General features: G+C 39.3%; 1 protein-coding gene and 1 long non-coding RNA gene across 2 annotated transcripts in view; one reads left to right on the forward strand and one right to left on the reverse strand.

Moving 5' to 3' along the window:
• Window positions 1-20: 20 nt before the first annotated feature.
• Window positions 21-923, reverse strand: LOC131810082 (uncharacterized). Its single transcript, XR_009345401.1, has 2 exons — window positions 804-923; window positions 21-384 (listed from the first exon to the last, which is right to left on the reverse strand). It is a non-coding gene; the product is annotated as an uncharacterized LOC131810082 (long non-coding RNA).
• Window positions 924-951: 28 nt separating this feature from the next.
• Window positions 952-18,365, forward strand: part of GNAI3 (G protein subunit alpha i3) — a 36,594-nt gene continuing 19,180 nt past the window's right edge. Inside the window, exon 1 of the mRNA XM_059137686.1 lies at window positions 952-1,206. Within this exon, the coding sequence (XP_058993669.1) occupies window positions 1,089-1,206 (118 nt within the window). The 5' untranslated portion in view covers window positions 952-1,088. The remainder of the gene's footprint in view (window positions 1,207-18,365) is intronic.

Consider the following 18,365-nt stretch of genomic DNA (forward strand, 5'->3'; position numbering starts at 1 on the left):
GAAAAGGCTCGGAGACTGGGGCTTTTTCATGGAGGTTTATTTTCAGGTGATGCTAGAGCTGACAGACAAATTTACTAGACCCTCCCTTTTCGGGTAGTACCACAACAGGAAATTTCAGTAGGGAGATTCACAGGTGGCACTGGTTTGTTTTGGGGTGTGGGCCCGAGGTTAACTGATCTTGGTAGAAGTCCGAAGCACCTAACGCGGAATCAGTCATTTATCCGCGCTAAAGTGGCTTATATTGGAGAAAGGTATCACGGACATCTTGTGGAGAACTACACGCTTACCTTTCAGGTAATAGAATATTTAGCGATTTCAGGTGGCCCTCTGTCAACACAGTCGCTAGGCAATTCGTAGATAACGGCACAAGGACCTGGATACATCCTGAGAGCAAGAAACGGGAGGACAAAGGGGAGGGGAGAAGGGGATGCTAAGGTCCTAGGCGTGGTCAGCCTTACAGATCTCAAGATGTGAGGCGTGGCCGGCCCTAGGCTCTGCTGTTTGTTTTCATCCTGTAGATCGGGTTAAGACAACCCCGACAGAGTGTTGTACACTTGGGAAGGGGCTTCGGGTCTCCACAGCCAGAAATCAAGGGGGCTTTTCTGGCCAGTGAGAAATTCCCAGCATAAATTCCTGTGCGCGCTGTGGACTCGTATCTGGGAATCCCCACCCCTCTTCCAAAGCCTGCTGTGTGACCTCAGGAAGGCGCCACCAACTGGGGAAGCCAGTCCCTGCTTTTTCTACATTAACTCAAATAAGGCAGCCGAAAACGAAAAGAGGCACTAAAGTCGAGCCGCGCGTACCAGGTACTCCACGAGCCACCGCTACTCCGCTCGGACTCACCGGTACTCTCCTCGTACTTCCGCCTTCCGTCACTCCTCCTCTACCCCAGCGAAGAGTTTTGAGCAGCAACCGCCTTGGGGCGTTGCCGGAAGTGTCGTAAACGCCGGATATCCGGTTCCTTCGGGCGCTCAAGTAGCTGACGGAGAGGGCCGCCGCCCAGCAGTAGACGCTGTCTCAGTCGGCAGAGCCGCAGACTTCGCGGTGTTGAGTGAGCCCGGGCTCGGTCCCCTCTCCCGGCCGCCGCCATGGGCTGCACGTTGAGCGCCGAGGACAAGGCGGCGGTGGAGCGGAGCAAGATGATCGACCGCAACTTGCGGGAGGACGGAGAGAAAGCGGCCAAAGAAGTGAAGCTGCTGCTACTCGGTGAGGGGCTGAGGGGGGGCAGCTGGCGGGGTGAACCGGAGGGCCTAGGCACTTGGGAGCCCTTGCGGGAGCGGGGGGTGGAGGGAGTCAGTCCCGGCCGGCTGAAAGGACCCCGAAGGGATCGGGAGGGCGTGACGGCCGCGGGGCGGGGTGTTGGGTTGGTGGTTTAGGCCTGGGAGGGCGTGATGAGGGGGTGGGGTTTAGGATTGTAGGAATTGGGCTGGAGGGAGGGTGTGACTCCGAGCTGGATCTGGCCTTTAGTGTAGAGAGCTTGGGAGTACGGGGCAGGAGGACAGTGAGACTGTATTAGGAGTACGCGAAACGCTGGTAAAGGAAGAGCCGATATTAGGGAAGGTTTTGCAAGGGGTTAGAGTGTGTGGGGCTTGTATAATGGATTACGAGTTTAGAACATGGTGATACTCTTGGATGAAGTTGGGATGCTTGAATGATTAATGTAAATGGAGGGGCAGGTACAGAGTGGTCACGTAAGGACCCTGTCGTCTATTAGCAAGTGGGCATTTTGAACTGTTTGTATAAGTGGAGGAACCTTGGATTAACCAGGAACATGAAGGTGTGTGGTTGAGATAATTTACAAGTCTCAGGTATAAAGGAAAAGAGCTTGGGTGCAGAGGCTGTCTATCCTTTTCCACCTTCTATCATTTTTGCTCTCTTGAGGTTTTATAACAACTTCCCTTGTTTTTATAAAAGGGGAGGTGGTGTGAGCTGAGGAAATTTAAGGACTGGATGGTTTGAGGTTTGTAGCAAAAGATGTAGTGGACAATAGATTACATACTGAGAGTTGCTGAATAGTTGCTAAGTATGATGGACAGTGGGAATGGAGTTACCTTAGAATAAATTATGAAATTTGGTACATTAAAAAAGCTGTGACAGACTTCTGGTGAGCTGTCTCTCCAAACTAAAAACATTGGCTTCAGAAAATTACTGTTTATTTCACCTGACATTCGTTTTGAGCAGCTTTTAGGTACAGTCAGATGCATTTTACTCAGCACGATTAGTTTAAACATTTTTGAAACTGGTTTCTAGAGCCTCAGTAAATCATATAAAGTACCCTGGCATCAGCATACCAATTAGTTAAGTCACAGTTTCTTTACTATGAGTATTTTCTACAGTTCTGTTAGAGAAGAATAAGTAGGAGTAATGGTTTCTGTAAGCAATAGAACCTCTTTTTTTTTTTTAATAGAACTTTTAAAAACAATTTTTGAGAAAAAGAAGTTGCTTTAGGAGAAGTGCCAAATTTCATGGTATAAAGCTCTGGAGAGCAGAATGCACCACCATAAAACAAGGGTTATTTTGTATTCCAGGTTGTGCTGGGTCCCCATGCCAGTATCTTCATATTGACATATTTAGTGGTTTGTAGATTGCAGAAGCCCTAGGAACAGCTCTTCAGATATAGGGGAAAAGTTATGCATTGGAGCTTGAGCTTTTGGTTTGACTATCTGACCTTTCATAACAATGGATTCAAATTGTAATTCTAGACTGCCACTCTCTGTTTAACAGGTATCATTTGTGGATGGACATGGTCCGTGGCACATAGTAGATGCTTCTTAAATATTTACTAGTGTAAACCACTTAATGTTGGAGATTGCTCCTTGGGCTCTTTCAGATGTTTAACATAAGCCATAATACTCAAGGCATTAATGTTGTCTGTATTGATTGATTGGTTATGAAATTAAAGGTGTATTTTCATCTTGCCTTGTTTTACCTTAGCCCATCAGAGATCCCCTCAGGACATTAGCCAATTGTAATACAGTTATAAACTGAGGCTTTCTTCCAAATGGCAGGATTTGGCAGGCAGAATTTAGGCAGGCAAATGTCTGGAAAAATCTTTATTCGGGATTTTATAAATAGTGTATTTAATTAAAAACAAAATAAAACACATGATGACTTAGCAAACTGCAAAAGCAGTAAGTAAAAATCAAAGTACTAAAACATTTGCTTTTAATTTTTACCAATTTCATTGTTTTAAGTAAGATTTTTTAATATTCTTGAGCAAGTTAACAGATATAAATAGTTGCAGACACAGATGTTTTTGCTTGAATCATATCATAATGCACAGAAGTTAAAGTCATCCCTTATTTTCTTTAAGCAGAACACACTCATCAAGTATATGGATAACTTTTTTTTTTTTTGCTGTAGAATACCTCCTTTGATGCACATGCAAGTCATTTTTACTTCATCACTTTGAAACTGTCAAACTTAGTCTAAGTGGAGGTATATTCAGTTACCTGTGTTTTTCCTCTCACCTAACAGGTGTTCATTAGATACTACTGGGGTTTTTAATTTTTTTTTTGGAGGGATGTAATTTAGTATAGTGATAACAATAAGAGCTATAAAGTCAGACTATTTTAAATTCCAATTCCCATTTACCAGCTGTATCCTTGGGAAAGTTACTTAGTCAGTTTTGCTCTGCTCCATTTTCTCATCTTTAAAATAGAGAAAATAGAGGCACTATAGGAATGCTATGAGGATTGATATGATAATAATTTAAAGTGGAATACAGCCTGGCACATAGGATTAGCTCAGTGAATATTAGCTATTATTGCTATTATTTATTTATTTTTTAAAAAAGATTTTATGTATTTGACAGAGATCACAAGTAGGCAGAGAGAGAGGGGTCAGTAGGCTCCCCGCTGAGCAGAGAGCCCGATGTGATGCGGGGCTCAATCCCAGGACCCTGAGACCATGACCTGAGCTGAAGGCAGAGGCTTAACCCTCAGAGCCACCCAGGCACCTCGCTATTATTGTTATTATTAAATCAAAAATAATGTTACAGATTATAGGTACTATAGAAATTCAAATTAAGAAGCCAGGGTGGGCTCTATTAGTTAAGGAATACCTAAGTGTTACAGTTTTTTGATTACCTTTGATTTGAATTTCCTTTAGGTGTGTTCTTGGGAAGTTTCTTGGTGTGTTCTTGATAATGTCAAATTAATGTTTAATAACAATATTATGTAGGAAGACAAAATTATATTATGCAAAGCTTCCCAACTGGAGTGCAGTATATAGGATGGTATACAAGTGTGCTGTTTGTAAATTTTTTTATAGTTTTGAAATTTCATTTTTTTATTTTAAAATTTTTAAGGTTTTTATTTATTTATTTGACAGAGAGCTTGAGAACACACAAACAGGGGGAGCTGCAAAAGGAGAGGGAGAAGCAGGCTCCCCAGGGGATGCAGGGCTCAATCTGAGGACCCTGGAATCATGACCTGAGCTGAAGGCAGACACTTAATCGGCTGATTAATCTACTGAGCCACCCAGGCGCCCCTATAGTTTTGAAATTTTATATAATTTTCATAACTTTTTGAAATTTTGCAACAGTTGAAATGATATTTGAACATTTTTTAGTATGATTTCTTCTTTAAACTTTGGAAACATGGCAGTTGCAAATACTAGGAAGGTTTATGCCAATTAGTATTTATTATCATCTGTAATACTTTGTATTTTTTCATGTCATAATTTTATGATATGAAGAAAATACATATTATTTTTTCCAAGCCCTTCCAGCTTACTTTAGTAAGCCTTAGAAATACTATCATTTTCAGTGTGTGCCATCATGTGACAAAAGTTGGGAAGCACTGGTATAATGAATGGATAAGAGTACTTGCTTTCAGAGTCACATAGAAATGAATTCAGTTCTCACCTTCACTTACTAGGTGTGAGACCCAGAGCATATAACTTAGCCAGTGAATCTTATTTTCACATATATAAGGTGGGGGTGATGTCTGTTTTGTAATATGCGATAGGATAATATATGTAAAATGTTTAGCAATAAGTATTGAGTATAGGTAACTTCTGTTATTATGATAATGTCTGTGAAAGCTTTTCATTTTAGCTACTTTTTTCAAGGGTGTTTCAGACAAATGATTTTTTTCAAATAATATATTCTTTTCAAAGGTTTTCAAGGAGTTTTAATAAATATCACTCTTGTGATATTAAAAAGAATTAAGTACTATAATTTAGTTTTGTAAGTTATTGAATGGTTTACTCCTGTGCTATCTTCAGATTTTATTTCTTGATAATTCCCCTTAGCAGATCTTGAGAAAACATTATTATGCAAAATGAGATTAATGCTTTGTTCTCTATGATATTTTTGGTGGTAGTATGTCAGAAATTAAGTTGTGTTCAAAGAATTAGGATCCTCTAATTCACTTAAACCTTAAGTAATTTTTGTGGTGGTATTTCTCTTGTTCTTGAATTTGACTGAAATTAGTTTAATGTAATAATGCTGTTTAGGAAAACCTTAAAGACACAAATTTGTAAAGTGCACATAATGTAAATGTTTAAGAGAATATAAAGAGAAGAAACTGTTGTAGTGTTTGATTTTCCCTCCAGTTTTAACTGTCTTCATTTTGGTAAAATTCTTTTTTCAGTGTTTAGAAAGTTAAAGTTACGTTTAAGCCTTTATCTCTCCAGGCTATCTGTTACCTGCTTAGCAGTCATCTGTATCATACATGTAATTGAAGCTGCTTGAGCTGAGTAACATTGTCTTTGGAGCACTGTTTAATTGCCCCAGTTTTTTTTTTTTTTTTTAAAGATTTTATTTATTTATTTGACAGAGAGAAATCACAAGTAGTTGGAGAGGCAGGCAGAGAGAGGAGGAAGCAGGCTCCCTGCTGAGCAGAGAGCCCGATGCGGGACTCGATCCCAGGACCCTGAGATCATGACCTGAGCCGAAGGCAGCAGCTTAACCCACTGAGCCACCCAGGTGCCCCAAATTGCCCCAGTTTTGATACAGTTCTCTATGTAGATGAAGTAACCTATTTTTCATGTCTTGGTATTAGTAAGTTGTAACAGAAATGAATATATCAGATACAAACCAAACAAAGAAGAACCAGAAAACCAAATTTGTTTGACTTGTACCTGAATAATGGCCTGGTAATCTTAGAAACAAATTTCAGGAGGGTATAGTCTTTAGTGGATTTCCTTTGATTTTCAAGTTGGACTTGGAAGATACTTAAAAGTTTAAGAGATTTGTGGGATGCCTGGGTGGCTCAGACGGTTAAGTGGCTGCCTTCAGTTCAGGTCATGATCCTAGGGTTCTGGGATCAAGTTCTGCATTGGGCTCCTCACTTGGCAGGGAGCCTGCTTCTCCCTCTGCCTGCTCTGCCTGCTGTTCCCCCTGCTTTGCTGTCTCTCACTCTGATAAATAAATAAAATCTTAAAAAAAAAAAAAGTTTAAGAGATTTGTTAAGGGCTAGTGGAGATATTAGTGTGTTCATTGTTCCATTACTATTTTGCTGTTAGGGACTTTGTTTTGTTACCAAGTGTAATTCACAAATGGGTAAATGTTTCTAATATTCATACAAAAAGACTGAGTTTTTGGGATCATTGTTAGTGTTTTATATCTAGAAAAATTTTGTTGCTTAATTTTGAAATAGATAGTATTCTAAAGTTTTTCTAGTTGCTCATGTAAATCTACTGCTGTATAGTCAGGGAAGTCTCACCATGATTAAAACATACACTTATTTATTTATTTATAAAGATTTTATTCATTTATTTGTGTGAGAGAACAAGCAGAGGGAGTGGCAGGCAGAGGGAGAAGCAGGCTCCCTGCTGAGCAAGGAGCTCTATGTGGGTCTCTATCCCAGGATCATGACTAAGCCATAGGCAGAGGCTTAACCAGCTGAGCCACGGAGGTGTCCCTACCCTCTTGTATTGAAATTGTGCTTGTATCTCCTGCCCTTATTTTTTTTTTTTTTTTAGACTTTATTTATTTATTTATTTGGTAGTGGGCAAAGGGAGAAGGAGAAGCAGACTCCCCACTGAACAGGGAGTCAGTCAGAGGCAGGGCTCACTCCCAGGATCATGACCCCAGCCTAAGGCAGACCCTTAGCCAACTGAGCCACCCAGGTGCCCCTCTCCTGCTTTTATTTATGTGGTCTGATATTAATAGTTACTACTCTGGTGACATGGGGACCATATAAATCAGACTTCTTGAAAGCTAATTAGAAAGGTAGCTTGCTTCTTGTCATCTTGTAATTTCCTTTGGTAGTTGAATTTTAAAATCAAAATAGTAATCACTTGAACTTTAAGAGGTTATTATAGAGATTGTATAATGGATTTGGATTTCTGTTTTAGTCATGTATTGATATCCCTAGTTTTTATACTTTTTTATTAAATGGAGAATGTTGTATGGAAATGGATTTTTCCCAGGATCTTGGAAATTATATTTTACAGATGTAAATTATAGGATTGTTTTAGAGTGACATGCTTTTGATGGAAGATTTCCCCCTCTGTTTCATGAAGTTAGAACATCAGAACTGATAACTTCAAAACAGGGTTCTGTTTGATGTAATGATATAATCACTACCATGATTTATATAGGTAAAGTGGTTCTGATGTATGTGTTAGGATAATGCAGTCCTAAACTTTCCATGGCAGTTATTTCAATGTTGAGTTAGTTATTTTTGAAAATAAACATTGAATGACTTCAGGTTAGTGATACAAATCTCTTTCACCGTTTCTTAGCATTAATAAATCCTCACATACTTTAGTTAATTTCAGGTGGTTAAAAACTAATTTCCTTCCTTTCTTCCTCTGCTTCTTTTTTTTTTTTTTTTTTAATTTTATTTATTTATTTGTGGGAGAGCATGTGCGAGAGCACAGGGTAGGGGGTCCAGAGGGAAAAGCAGACTCCCCAGCTGAACAGGGAAGCTCACCACTCAGGGCTGTATCCCAGGACCTTGACCTGAGCCAGCAGACGCTTAACCGACTAGGTCACCCAGCCACCCCCTCTTCTCTGCTTTTTTTTGTTTGTTTGTTTTGGGTTTTTATTGTTGTTTTAATTTTTTATCTTATATAAAGATATTTTTATACAATATACTTATTGTATTATCTATGTTATATCTATATAAATGTATAATATTTATTTTTATTTTCTATATCTTCTATATTATAAATATATCTTATATTTTCATCTTATAATAAATATATTTCTTACCCTTTCATTTTTGTTACTATGGTAATAACTAAAATAACTAAAATCCACATTCACATCTTCATCAGTATTTATAGTTTTTTGAGTTTTTCTAGACTCCTTACAAGTTTGTGTGCGTGTGTGTTTTGTTTTCAAAGATTTTATTTATTTATTTAATGGAGAGCACAAGCAGGAGGAGCAGCAGAGGGAGAGGGAGAACCAGGCTCCCTGCTCCGCATGGGGCTTGATCCCAGGCCCCCTCGGATAATGACCTGAGTCAAAGGCAGACTCTTAACCAACTGAGCCAGCTAAGCACCCTTACAAGTTTTTTAATTAACTTTTTATTATGGAATAATTACACATTTATAGAAAAGTTGCAGAGATGTAAGTACATAGAGTACCTGTATACTCTTCACCTGGTTTCCCTTAATGTTGACATCTCACATAGCTATGGTACATTTCTCAACATTGCACAATATTGGTGCATTAATGTTAACCAAACTACATACTTTATTGGGTTTCAGCAGTTTTTCCACTAATGTTCTTTTTCTGCTTCAGGACCCAATGGGGGATGCTGCATTGCATTTAGTCAGGGCTCCTTTTTATTGAGCTTTTTGGTTTTCAGTGTTGGCAGTATCTCCAGGGAGGCTCATTTATTAACTTATTTATGATTTGGTATCTCTGATCCTCTTTTATGTGCACAGGTACTTTCTTAGCCTGGAGATAATTGAGAAATAGACAAAACTCTTAAGCAGATAGGGGTGCCTGGCTGGCTCAGTCGTTAGGCAACTGCCTTTGGCTCAGGTCATGATCCCAGGGTGCTGGGATCGAGCCCTGCATTGGGCTCTCTGCTGGGCGGAAAGCCAGCTTCTCCTCTCTGCTTGTACTCCCTCTCTCGCTGTATCTCTCTCTCTCTCTCTCTGCCAAATAAATAAATAAATAAAATCTTAAAAAAAAAAAAAAAAAACAACTCTTAAGCAGTTAAAGTTGTGGAGATACAGGAGTAAACAATGGTTAATTTGTATGGAATGTAGTTACAGAAGGAGTAGCTGATTTGGGGAGGAGGATGAAGAAACATGTCAGGGAAATACTCCCAGAGGAGGTAATATCTGACATGGACCTTAAGGGACAAATAGGAACTCTTAAGACAAAGACAAGAGGGAAGTGCATCCAGACAGAGGGAATAATATGTACAAAGGCTCAGAAGTATGAGTGAGCAAATAGTTAGATTTGCCCGGGATAAAGGGTTAGTATAGGAGGAGTGTGGGAGATAAGGCTGGAAAAGTATGCAGGGGATTTGGAGAGTGTTCTTTTGAACTTTTAGTCTTTAAAACCATATTTTATTTTATAGCTAGAAATAAATATAGATATAATTTGGGGCAAATCATTTAGGGACTTTGCATTCTCCTCCCTCATTTCACTGCTAATTTATGCTGTAACAAAAGGTTAGTAAAAGTAAATACATGTGTGAATCCCAAACTTTTGGGTTTTGACTTACAGCACTGATGAACATTTATATGGTAAGGGAAATTGAAATTGTAGGAATCCTTATGACCTGGCAACTCAGATTATAATGGTTTGTTATTTGTGAATTTTTAAAATGTGGTATTTGCATTCGATTGAACAGATGTGTAGAAAAGTGCTGTATGCTGCATCATTGTTTGGGAAACTTAGGTAGGGATATAATTCTAACATTTTCAAGTGTAAAATTTAGGGATATATGGGTTTTGGTGAATGGATGTAACATTACAATTAACTTTGGAAGATACTCCATTAAATATAAAAATTTATTTGTATGGTTTAAAACTGAGTATTTTACATTTCTATCACAAGAAAATTTTGAGGCAGAGCTGGGAAGAAATACACCTTTGCAAAAATAGTTTCAGTCATGTACAATGTACATACCATATAATTTAGCGTTAGCACCAAAATGGCTATTTGGTGCCCTGCTTTTAAAGAAATAAAAGGAAACTTACTCACCAGAGGCCAAAATTAGAACATTGAGGCAGCCAGAGGATAATTCCTCTTCTTGCTCACAAATAACTGCTCCCTTAAGCATTCTTTTTATATATCACAAAAGTGAAGAAGAAATCCCACTCTCCCTCTAATTGGCCACATGATCTTTAGTGACACTTAAGTTACCTTTTTCATATCCTCAAGTGATAACATTTTGACGAGAGCTATGTGGCGAAGAGAGCTGCTTTAGTCTAGGATTTCACATATTGTGATCTCGAAGTTCAGGATGACTTTTTCTGTATCGTCTAGGGCAGAGTCCTCAGATAATCTGATTGGTTTTACTCATCTTTTGGAGCTTGGACACACAGGATGTAGATCCTCTGTCAGCCTATGACTGAGTGGTTTCTGTGTCAGGTGTTTACCCCTATCTAGTCACAGAGAGAGGCGTGACTCAGTTATGTGGGGGATTGCCTACTGAGGAGGCTAAGGAGGGGTTTCTCCAGGGGTTATGGGCAGGCATATATTCTGAAGTTATGTTTAATATATCAGTTAAGGTGTTTTTTGTTTTCTTTTTAAGATTTTGTTTATTAGGGAGCAAGAGAGAGAAAGAGAAAGAGCCAGAGCACTAGCTGGGGGAGGGACAGAGGGAGCAGCGGACTCCTGGCAGAGCTTGATCTCAGGAACCCAAGATCACGACCTGAACTGAAGTAAAACGCTTAACCGACTGAACCACCCAGGCACCCCTGTATCAGTTAAGTTTTATCAAAAACTTCTTATATGTGCTTAAGCCTTTTTGGCTGTTGGTATGTGATTGCTTCCCAGAAAACTCTTTTTCAGGGGCACCTGGGTGGCTCAGCCTGTAAAGCTGTTGATTTTGGCTCAGGTCCTAATATCAGGGTTGTGAGATCCAGTCCTAGATCCGACTCCATGCTGGGCTAGGAGGCTGCTTGAGATTTTCTCTTCCTGCTTCCCTTCTCTTTCCTGCTCCTCCACTCTCCCTCTCTAAAGGAAAAAAATCTTTTTCACAGTAGAGACCCATTATCTCTGTCCCAATCTCAATGTATTGCTTTTACCTTTAATATATTTATTCATTTATTCATTCACTGAACAAGTATTTGAGTAGTATGTTTCATGCACTCTTTTAGGTGTTGGGATATAGGATGTTCAGGACAGATTTGTAGCAGTTTATTTCACTGAACTGGATGGTGGGTGCAAGGGAGCTGGGGTGTGGGGTTTGAGAGGTTTAGAGGGGAATAAGGAGAATAGAGCTTGTGAGTGAGTTCGACTGTATTGTCAGATGTAGTTGTGGGGTGAGAGTTGAAGACCTCTGCCAGGAAGGGGTGTGGCACTGAATAAAGATAGCAGAGGAATGGAAATCTTCTGTTTCTGTTAACTGCCCACATTGAAAATTCCATTCATGGCAGCTGGCATTTACAAAATGTGATTAGGCAACTACGGAATCTCATAGAAACTCAAGCTGTTCATCCCACAGTTATTATGTGCCTACTCTGTCCTAGATATGGGGGGGGTAGTAGAAACAGAAAGAAGGCATTGTTTTGTGCTTTCGAGGAGTGTGCTTTTTTGAGTTTAGGACTAATGGAGTCATAAACAGGTACAAACTCAAGTAATTACAGTAATTTGACCAAGTATTAGTGTTGTGGTGTTTGACATTAGCTAAAGGGCCAGGTTGAGCCTTGTCAGCATGCCTTTGAGGAAGAAGTACACAGATATGGAAGGGTTTTCAAGTCATACTAGAAAGAGTTTAATTATCATTTTAGTAAAAATCAAGAAAACCAATTAGCTTATGAAAAGCAAGATTAGGATCTGGAAAGATAGTCAAATAATTTTTTTTAGAGTAGCCAGACCTGGCTAGAGATAAAAAGAGGCTGGGAAGGACAGTTTAGGACTTAGTTTTAGAAGTTAATCTCTAGGACTTCTGCAGAAAGGTAAGACTTGGTGTCAGCCATCAGGAGTAATGTCTCCCTTAAGAGGGAATGAAGATGGTTTTGGCAAGGAGTTGGAAGTTTGAGTTGAATGAAGTTTCAGGGATGTTCATAAGTAGAGGCTTGGCACACTTAAGAGGGACAGTGGCCTAGGTAAAGCGATTATTTTGATATTTTAGGCTATGGAAACTTGCTGATTTCACAGATAGATCTAACTGCACCATGTGACCACACATTCCTTAACTTTATTGTATTTGTGTCCTGCAGTTCCAGGTACATACAAGAGACGTGTTTGTTTAAAACAAACAAACAAAAAAAACACCTTTTTAAAAAATTTGCTCCATGATGTTTTTCCCAATTGTAATTCTGCTAATGGGTGGGCTCTGGAGAGACCAAGAAGAGTGCCTTGGTCTAGCACTGGCTAGAGTGTTATCTAAAAATAGTGCCATATTGGGACGTAGCTATGCAGACCTCCAGAAAGAGGGCTATGTCCTAGTTATAATGTGTGCTTTTAGAAATTTCAGGATTTCTCCATAGAAACAAAGGAGTATTTAAAAGGAAAGATGTTTCAGTTGCTCCTGGAGCGCTGGGCTCCATCCTGGGACTGCAGGATCATGACCTGAGCTGAAGGCAGATGCTTAACCGACTGAGCCACCCAGGCATGCCTGGCATCGGTTTTTATTTATTTATTTTTAAAAAAAATTTTTTTTTAAAAAGATTTTATTTATTTATTTGACAGAGAAATCACAAGTAGATGGAGAGGCAGACAGAGAGAGAGAGAGAGGGAAGCAGGCTCCCCGCTGAGCAGAGAGCCCGATGCGGGACTCGATCCCAGGACTCCGAGATCATGACCCGAGCCGAAGGCAGCGGCTTAACCCACTGAGCCACCCAGGCGCCCAACATCAGTTTTTAAAATTAGTGTTACGGGACCCCTGGGTGGTTCAGTTGGTAAGCTTCTGCTTTTGGCTCAAGTCAGGATTCCTGAGTTCTGAGATCAAGTCCTGTATCGGGCTCCCAGCTCAGTGGGGAGTCTGCTTCTCCCTCTGCCCCTCTCCCTGGTCATGCACACGCTCACTCTCTCTCTCCTGTAAAAACGGATAAGTAAAATCTTTAAAAAAATAACATCAGTATGTATGTAAGTTGAATATGTTTACTCATGATGATTTACTTACATTAGCAGTTCACTGACCTATAAAAATTTTACAAAGACATTATAAACATCTCTTGTTTTTCATACCTGTAATGTAGTATATATTGCAGGAAGAAGTAGGGAGAACACATGTTGGTGTCTGCTGTCCAGTAGCTCCTTAAAAATAAAATTTAAGACGTTTTTAGGTAAATATGATTTTACAATAGATTATGTACTAGTGAATTATTTTTCATCAGACCCTTGTTGGTGATCATACTTACCTGCACACATACTTCTTACTCATTCTATTTGATTTTTTTTTTAAGATTTTATTTATTTATTTCACAGAGGGAGAGAGAGAGCAAGCAAGCAAGTGTAAGCATGGGGAATGGCAGAGGGAGAGGAAGAAGCAGGCTCCCCCGTTGAGCAAGGAACCTGACATGGTGCTCCACCCCAGGGTTCTGGGATTATGACCTGAGCTGGAAGCAGACACTTAACCAGCTGAGCCACCCAGGTTGCCCCTATTTGATTGTTAATAAGATTTTTCTAGGGGTGCCTAGGTGGCTCAGTCATAAAGTGTCTGCCTTCAGCTCAGGTCATGATCCCAGGGTTCTGGGATTAAGCCCCACATCAGGCTCCCTGCTCAGTGGGAAGCCTGCTTTTCCCTCTCACACTCTCCCTGCTCGTGTTCATTCTTCCGCTGTCTCTCTCTGTCAAATAAATAAATAAAATCTTCAAGAAAAAATTTTTTTTTCTAAATTAATTCTACCCTTTTATCCTCTGCAGATTACCTGCCCTCTTTTATTGAGAAGACCATCTACCTTGGCTATTTCTTCCCCTTTTCTCTCAAAAATCTCTATAGCTTCCTCCTTTATCCTTTCTTCCTCTTTATGTAAGATGTCATTTAGATGTATATTGTTTTAAGGATGAGTCTTCTAAGTCGAACTGATTCCATTCCCTCCTGTTGTTGGGACCTTTCAGACCCTATTCTCTGTAAATCCTGTCCCCTGCCCATTTCCTTCCCTCCTGCCTGAAGTCATCATCAGTTCCTGCCTCTCTAAGCCGTAGGTTGTATCTTTGCAGTTCCTTTGAATTCCAGTTAATTAAAAAAAAAAATTTAAAAAATGAAGCGTTCAGACCTAATAATAAAGGGTTATAGAAAATGTTAGAGAATTATTAGTGCCATTTGGAAATGATAAGAAGAGGGGCTTTGAGCTGGAAGTTTCAAAAAATTAGAGCAGTAACATACAGTAGGTGCAGTGTCAGGCTCAGCCATGTGAAGAATAGAAAGGATTAATTTGAGAAATGCATAAGAAGAGAGATTTCATTACAGCTTGATGTAAGGCGAGAAGAGTGAGTGGGTTCCAGATGATTCTTAGATTTCGTACTTGGAAGAAAGGTAAGATGGTAGCACTTCTTGATGATCTGGAAGCTGCATGGTTCAAAGACTAGGTATAAAGCAGTTCTCTCCCCCCCCCCCCATTCATTCTTTATTTCTGTAAAATGTCCTGGAATGCCCAATAAGATAAATCTTATATTTAGTTTTGTATTCAGTAAGAGGTGCCTTTAAGAGGTGAAACTGGATGCTTAGTAAAACTTGGGTGGATATATGTAGTTTGATAGTAAAGAAAAGGACAAAGGGACATCAGGGAACCTTGAAAAAACTTGAGAGAGGCAGGGCAACATACTTCTTTAAAATCAGCACCTTTATAGGATTAACTTAATGAAATGGGTAGAAATTGATTCTTTTTAAAAATTTTTTAAAAGTTTTATTTATTTATTTGACAGAGATCACAAGTAGGCAGAGAGGTAGGCAGAGAGAGAGGAAGGGAAGCAGGCTCCCCACTGAGCAGAGAACCTGATTCTCTGGGGCTCTATCCCAGGACCCTGGGATCATGACCTGAGCTGAAGGCAGAGGCTTTAACCCACTGAACCACCCAGGCACCCCTAGAAATTGATTCAGAGAGTAATAGACTCATTGATTGTTTCATTCAGTCCAACATAAATGGTAGAAATCCTGTTTTCAATATGTAAAAGAATGTGAACATTAGTTCATTGACCTCTGCTTTTCGTAGTAAATTTAATTGGTGCTAACATGGGATCATCTGGGAATTTTGTGTCTTAAACTAGTATTTCAAATATAGCGGGTATGCTTTTATATTCTCTTCAGAATTGAATTACTATTTTTATTTTTTTTTGTAGGTATGCATGGCAGAAACCACTTTTTAAAAAAGATTTATTAGAGAGTGAGTAGGTATGCAGGCAGAAAAGCAGAAGTGGGGAAGAGAGAATCCTCAAGAAGATTCCTTACTGAGCACAGAGCCCAACAGGACACAGGGCTCAGTCCTCATGACCTGAGCCGAAATCGAGAGTTGGCTACTCAATGGACTGAGCTCCCCAGTCACCTCTGGAGAAAGCACTTCTTTCTAGCAGTATCATTAAAAAGTTCTTTGTTTGTTAGTTAACATAAATAATTAGTGCTACCCCTATTTATTATTAGATTTATTATTATTATTATTATTTTTAAGAGCAGAGATAAAGTCAATTCCTTTTTGAGTCTGTAAAAATGTAGATGCCTGGAATTCTTAAATTATTTGAATTTTATTTTAACTAACAGTTTGGATTGGTAGTGTTGAGAAATATTTAGTAAAGGATCATGCTTATTAAGCTTTAGTAATATATCTGTTCAACAATACTTTCTTGCCTAGCCAATTTATGTCACGCCCAGTTCTAGGCCCTGGGAATACAAGGAAGAATAAACCATTATGGGGTTTATATTTTAGTGAGATAGAAAATGAACAGATTGTAATGTGAAGAAGTGATAAATGCTTTGAAAAAATATAACCTAGAGTGGGGAGAGAGTATGATGGGGTGGGGACTATTTAGATTAGTCAGGGAAGGCTCTTTTGAGGGAAGAATAAAGTATTACAAAAAGTTACTCCGGGTGGATTAGGGGGGTAGGAAAAGAATAAATGAAACAAGATGGGATCGGGAGGGAGACAAACCAAAAGAGACTCTTAATGTCACAAAACAAACGAGGGTTGCTGGGGAAGGGGTGTAGGGAGAGGGTGGGGGTGGTTTGGACATTGGGGAGGGTATGTGCTATGGTGAGTGCTGTGAAGTGTGTAAACCTGGCGATTCGCAGACCTGTACCTCTGGGGCTAATAATACATTATATGTTTATAAAAAAATAAAATAATTAAAAATATTTAAAAAAATATAAAAAAAAAAAGTTACTCCAAGCAGAGGGAATAGTAAATGGCAAAGGGCATGAATTAGGATCTAGCTCACTGAGAACCAGTTTGGTATGTTGGAAGAAAGGCAAGAAAACTGGTCTGACAGGAGCAGAGAGAATGAAGTTGAGAATGATAGGAATTGAGGGTGAAGCGATACGCAGGGGCCAGAGCATGTTTGACCTTATTGCCTATGGGTTTTATTTTGAGTGTACAGTTGAGATACAACATGGAGTTAGAGGTGCCAACACCTTCACACCCCACATACTGAAAAATGTTTTGTAAAACATTTTGACTCCCCAAAATTTAATAACCTGCTGTTGATTGGAAGTGCTGCCATAATATAGTCAGGATATATTTTGTTTGTTATATGCATCATATATTGCATTTTTACAATAAAGTAAGCTAGAGAAAAGAAACTTACGAAGAAACTATTACAATACTGTACTGTGTTTATTGAAAAAGAAAAAGTCATGTGTTAAGTGGACCTGTGTAGTCCAAACCTGGGGGCAGAGTTGTGACATGATTTGATTTTTTTTTTTTTTTAATTTTAAAAACAAAGTTCAGCGCAGCTACTGAGTAGAAAACTAGCTGTAGGAAAGGCAAGGTCTCAAGTGGTGGACCATTTAGGAAGCTTTAACAATGATCTAGGCTTGTGGTTTCCAGTGTATTCATGATGGTCCATGTGGTACAAGAAAAAATGTTACCAGTATATTTATACTTTTTTTATTTTTATTTTTTAAATTAAGCTGGGGGAGTTGGGAGGGCCTGGTGGTGGGTATTAAGGAGGGCATGTATTACAAGGAGCACTGGGTGTGGTGCATAAACAATGAATCTTGGAACACTGAAAAAATAAAATAAAAATCCATAACATGGATTCTTAACCAAAAATAAATAAATAAAATGTATATGCAGTATTGAGGGAAAAAAATTAAGCTTCATTAATATTTGATACACATATTGGTACTGGTGCCACATTCCATTTGTGTATTAGTTACATGTGACCTACCATTTTTGGCTTGAGCAACTGGGTGAGTGCTGGTATTTACTGAGGTGAGAGAACAGGGAGGAACAGTTCATGTTTGGGGGTAAGCACAGGGAAACAGTAGCTCAATTTGGGGAATTTTAAGTTTGAGATGCCTCTTAGAAATCTAATGAGATTTATCAGGTAGGTGGTTAGATATATGACTCTGGTGCCAAGGTGAGAGATAATAAATTTGGAAATCATTAGTGTCGAGGCAGTATACAACAACTTTGGAGCCAAACTGTGTGAATACAAATTTCAGCATTGTCACTTACTGACTTTAATGGTGGACAAGTTAACTTTGTCATCTCTTGGCTTCATTTATCTCACCTATAAAATGGAAATAAGTGTTTGCCTCACCTTATTGTGAGGATTAAATGAATTAATAAAAGCAGAGTGCTTAGAACAGCATCTGGCATATAGTACCCAATAGATACTATTATTATCAGTTTATGAATGGTGTTTGAAACCAGGAGATTAGATGAGATGAGCTAGGGAATGGATGTAGGTAGAGAAAAGGGCCCAATGAAGGAGTGCTCAAATAGTAGAACCTTTAAGATTCAGAGACAGGAGGGAGGAGACTGAGGGGTAGGGTAGGGGTACTGACCAGGAAGTTGTGGGGTCTGGAAGCTTGCCTACTGAAGGAAACATTTCCAGGGAAGAAGTCATCATTGGACAAATTCTGCTCAAGAGGTCGAGTAAGATGAGGACCTGGAATTGATCAGTGGGTTTGTTAAAATGGAATTTGTTGGTGACCATGAGAAGTGGTTTCAGTGAGAGTGGTGGATAAGAATATCTGATTGGAGTGGGTTAAGGAGAGAATTGGAGGTACAGAATTGGAGAACATGAGTATAGACAACTCAGAGGAGTTTTCTGCAAAGAGAAGGAGAGAAAAATAGAGTGGTAGAGGAATATGTGGAGTCGAGGGAAGGTTGGA

The sequence above is a fragment of the Mustela lutreola genome, chromosome 10 (genome assembly GCF_030435805.1).
Source record: "Mustela lutreola isolate mMusLut2 chromosome 10, mMusLut2.pri, whole genome shotgun sequence".
NCBI lineage: Eukaryota > Metazoa > Chordata > Mammalia > Carnivora > Mustelidae > Mustela > Mustela lutreola.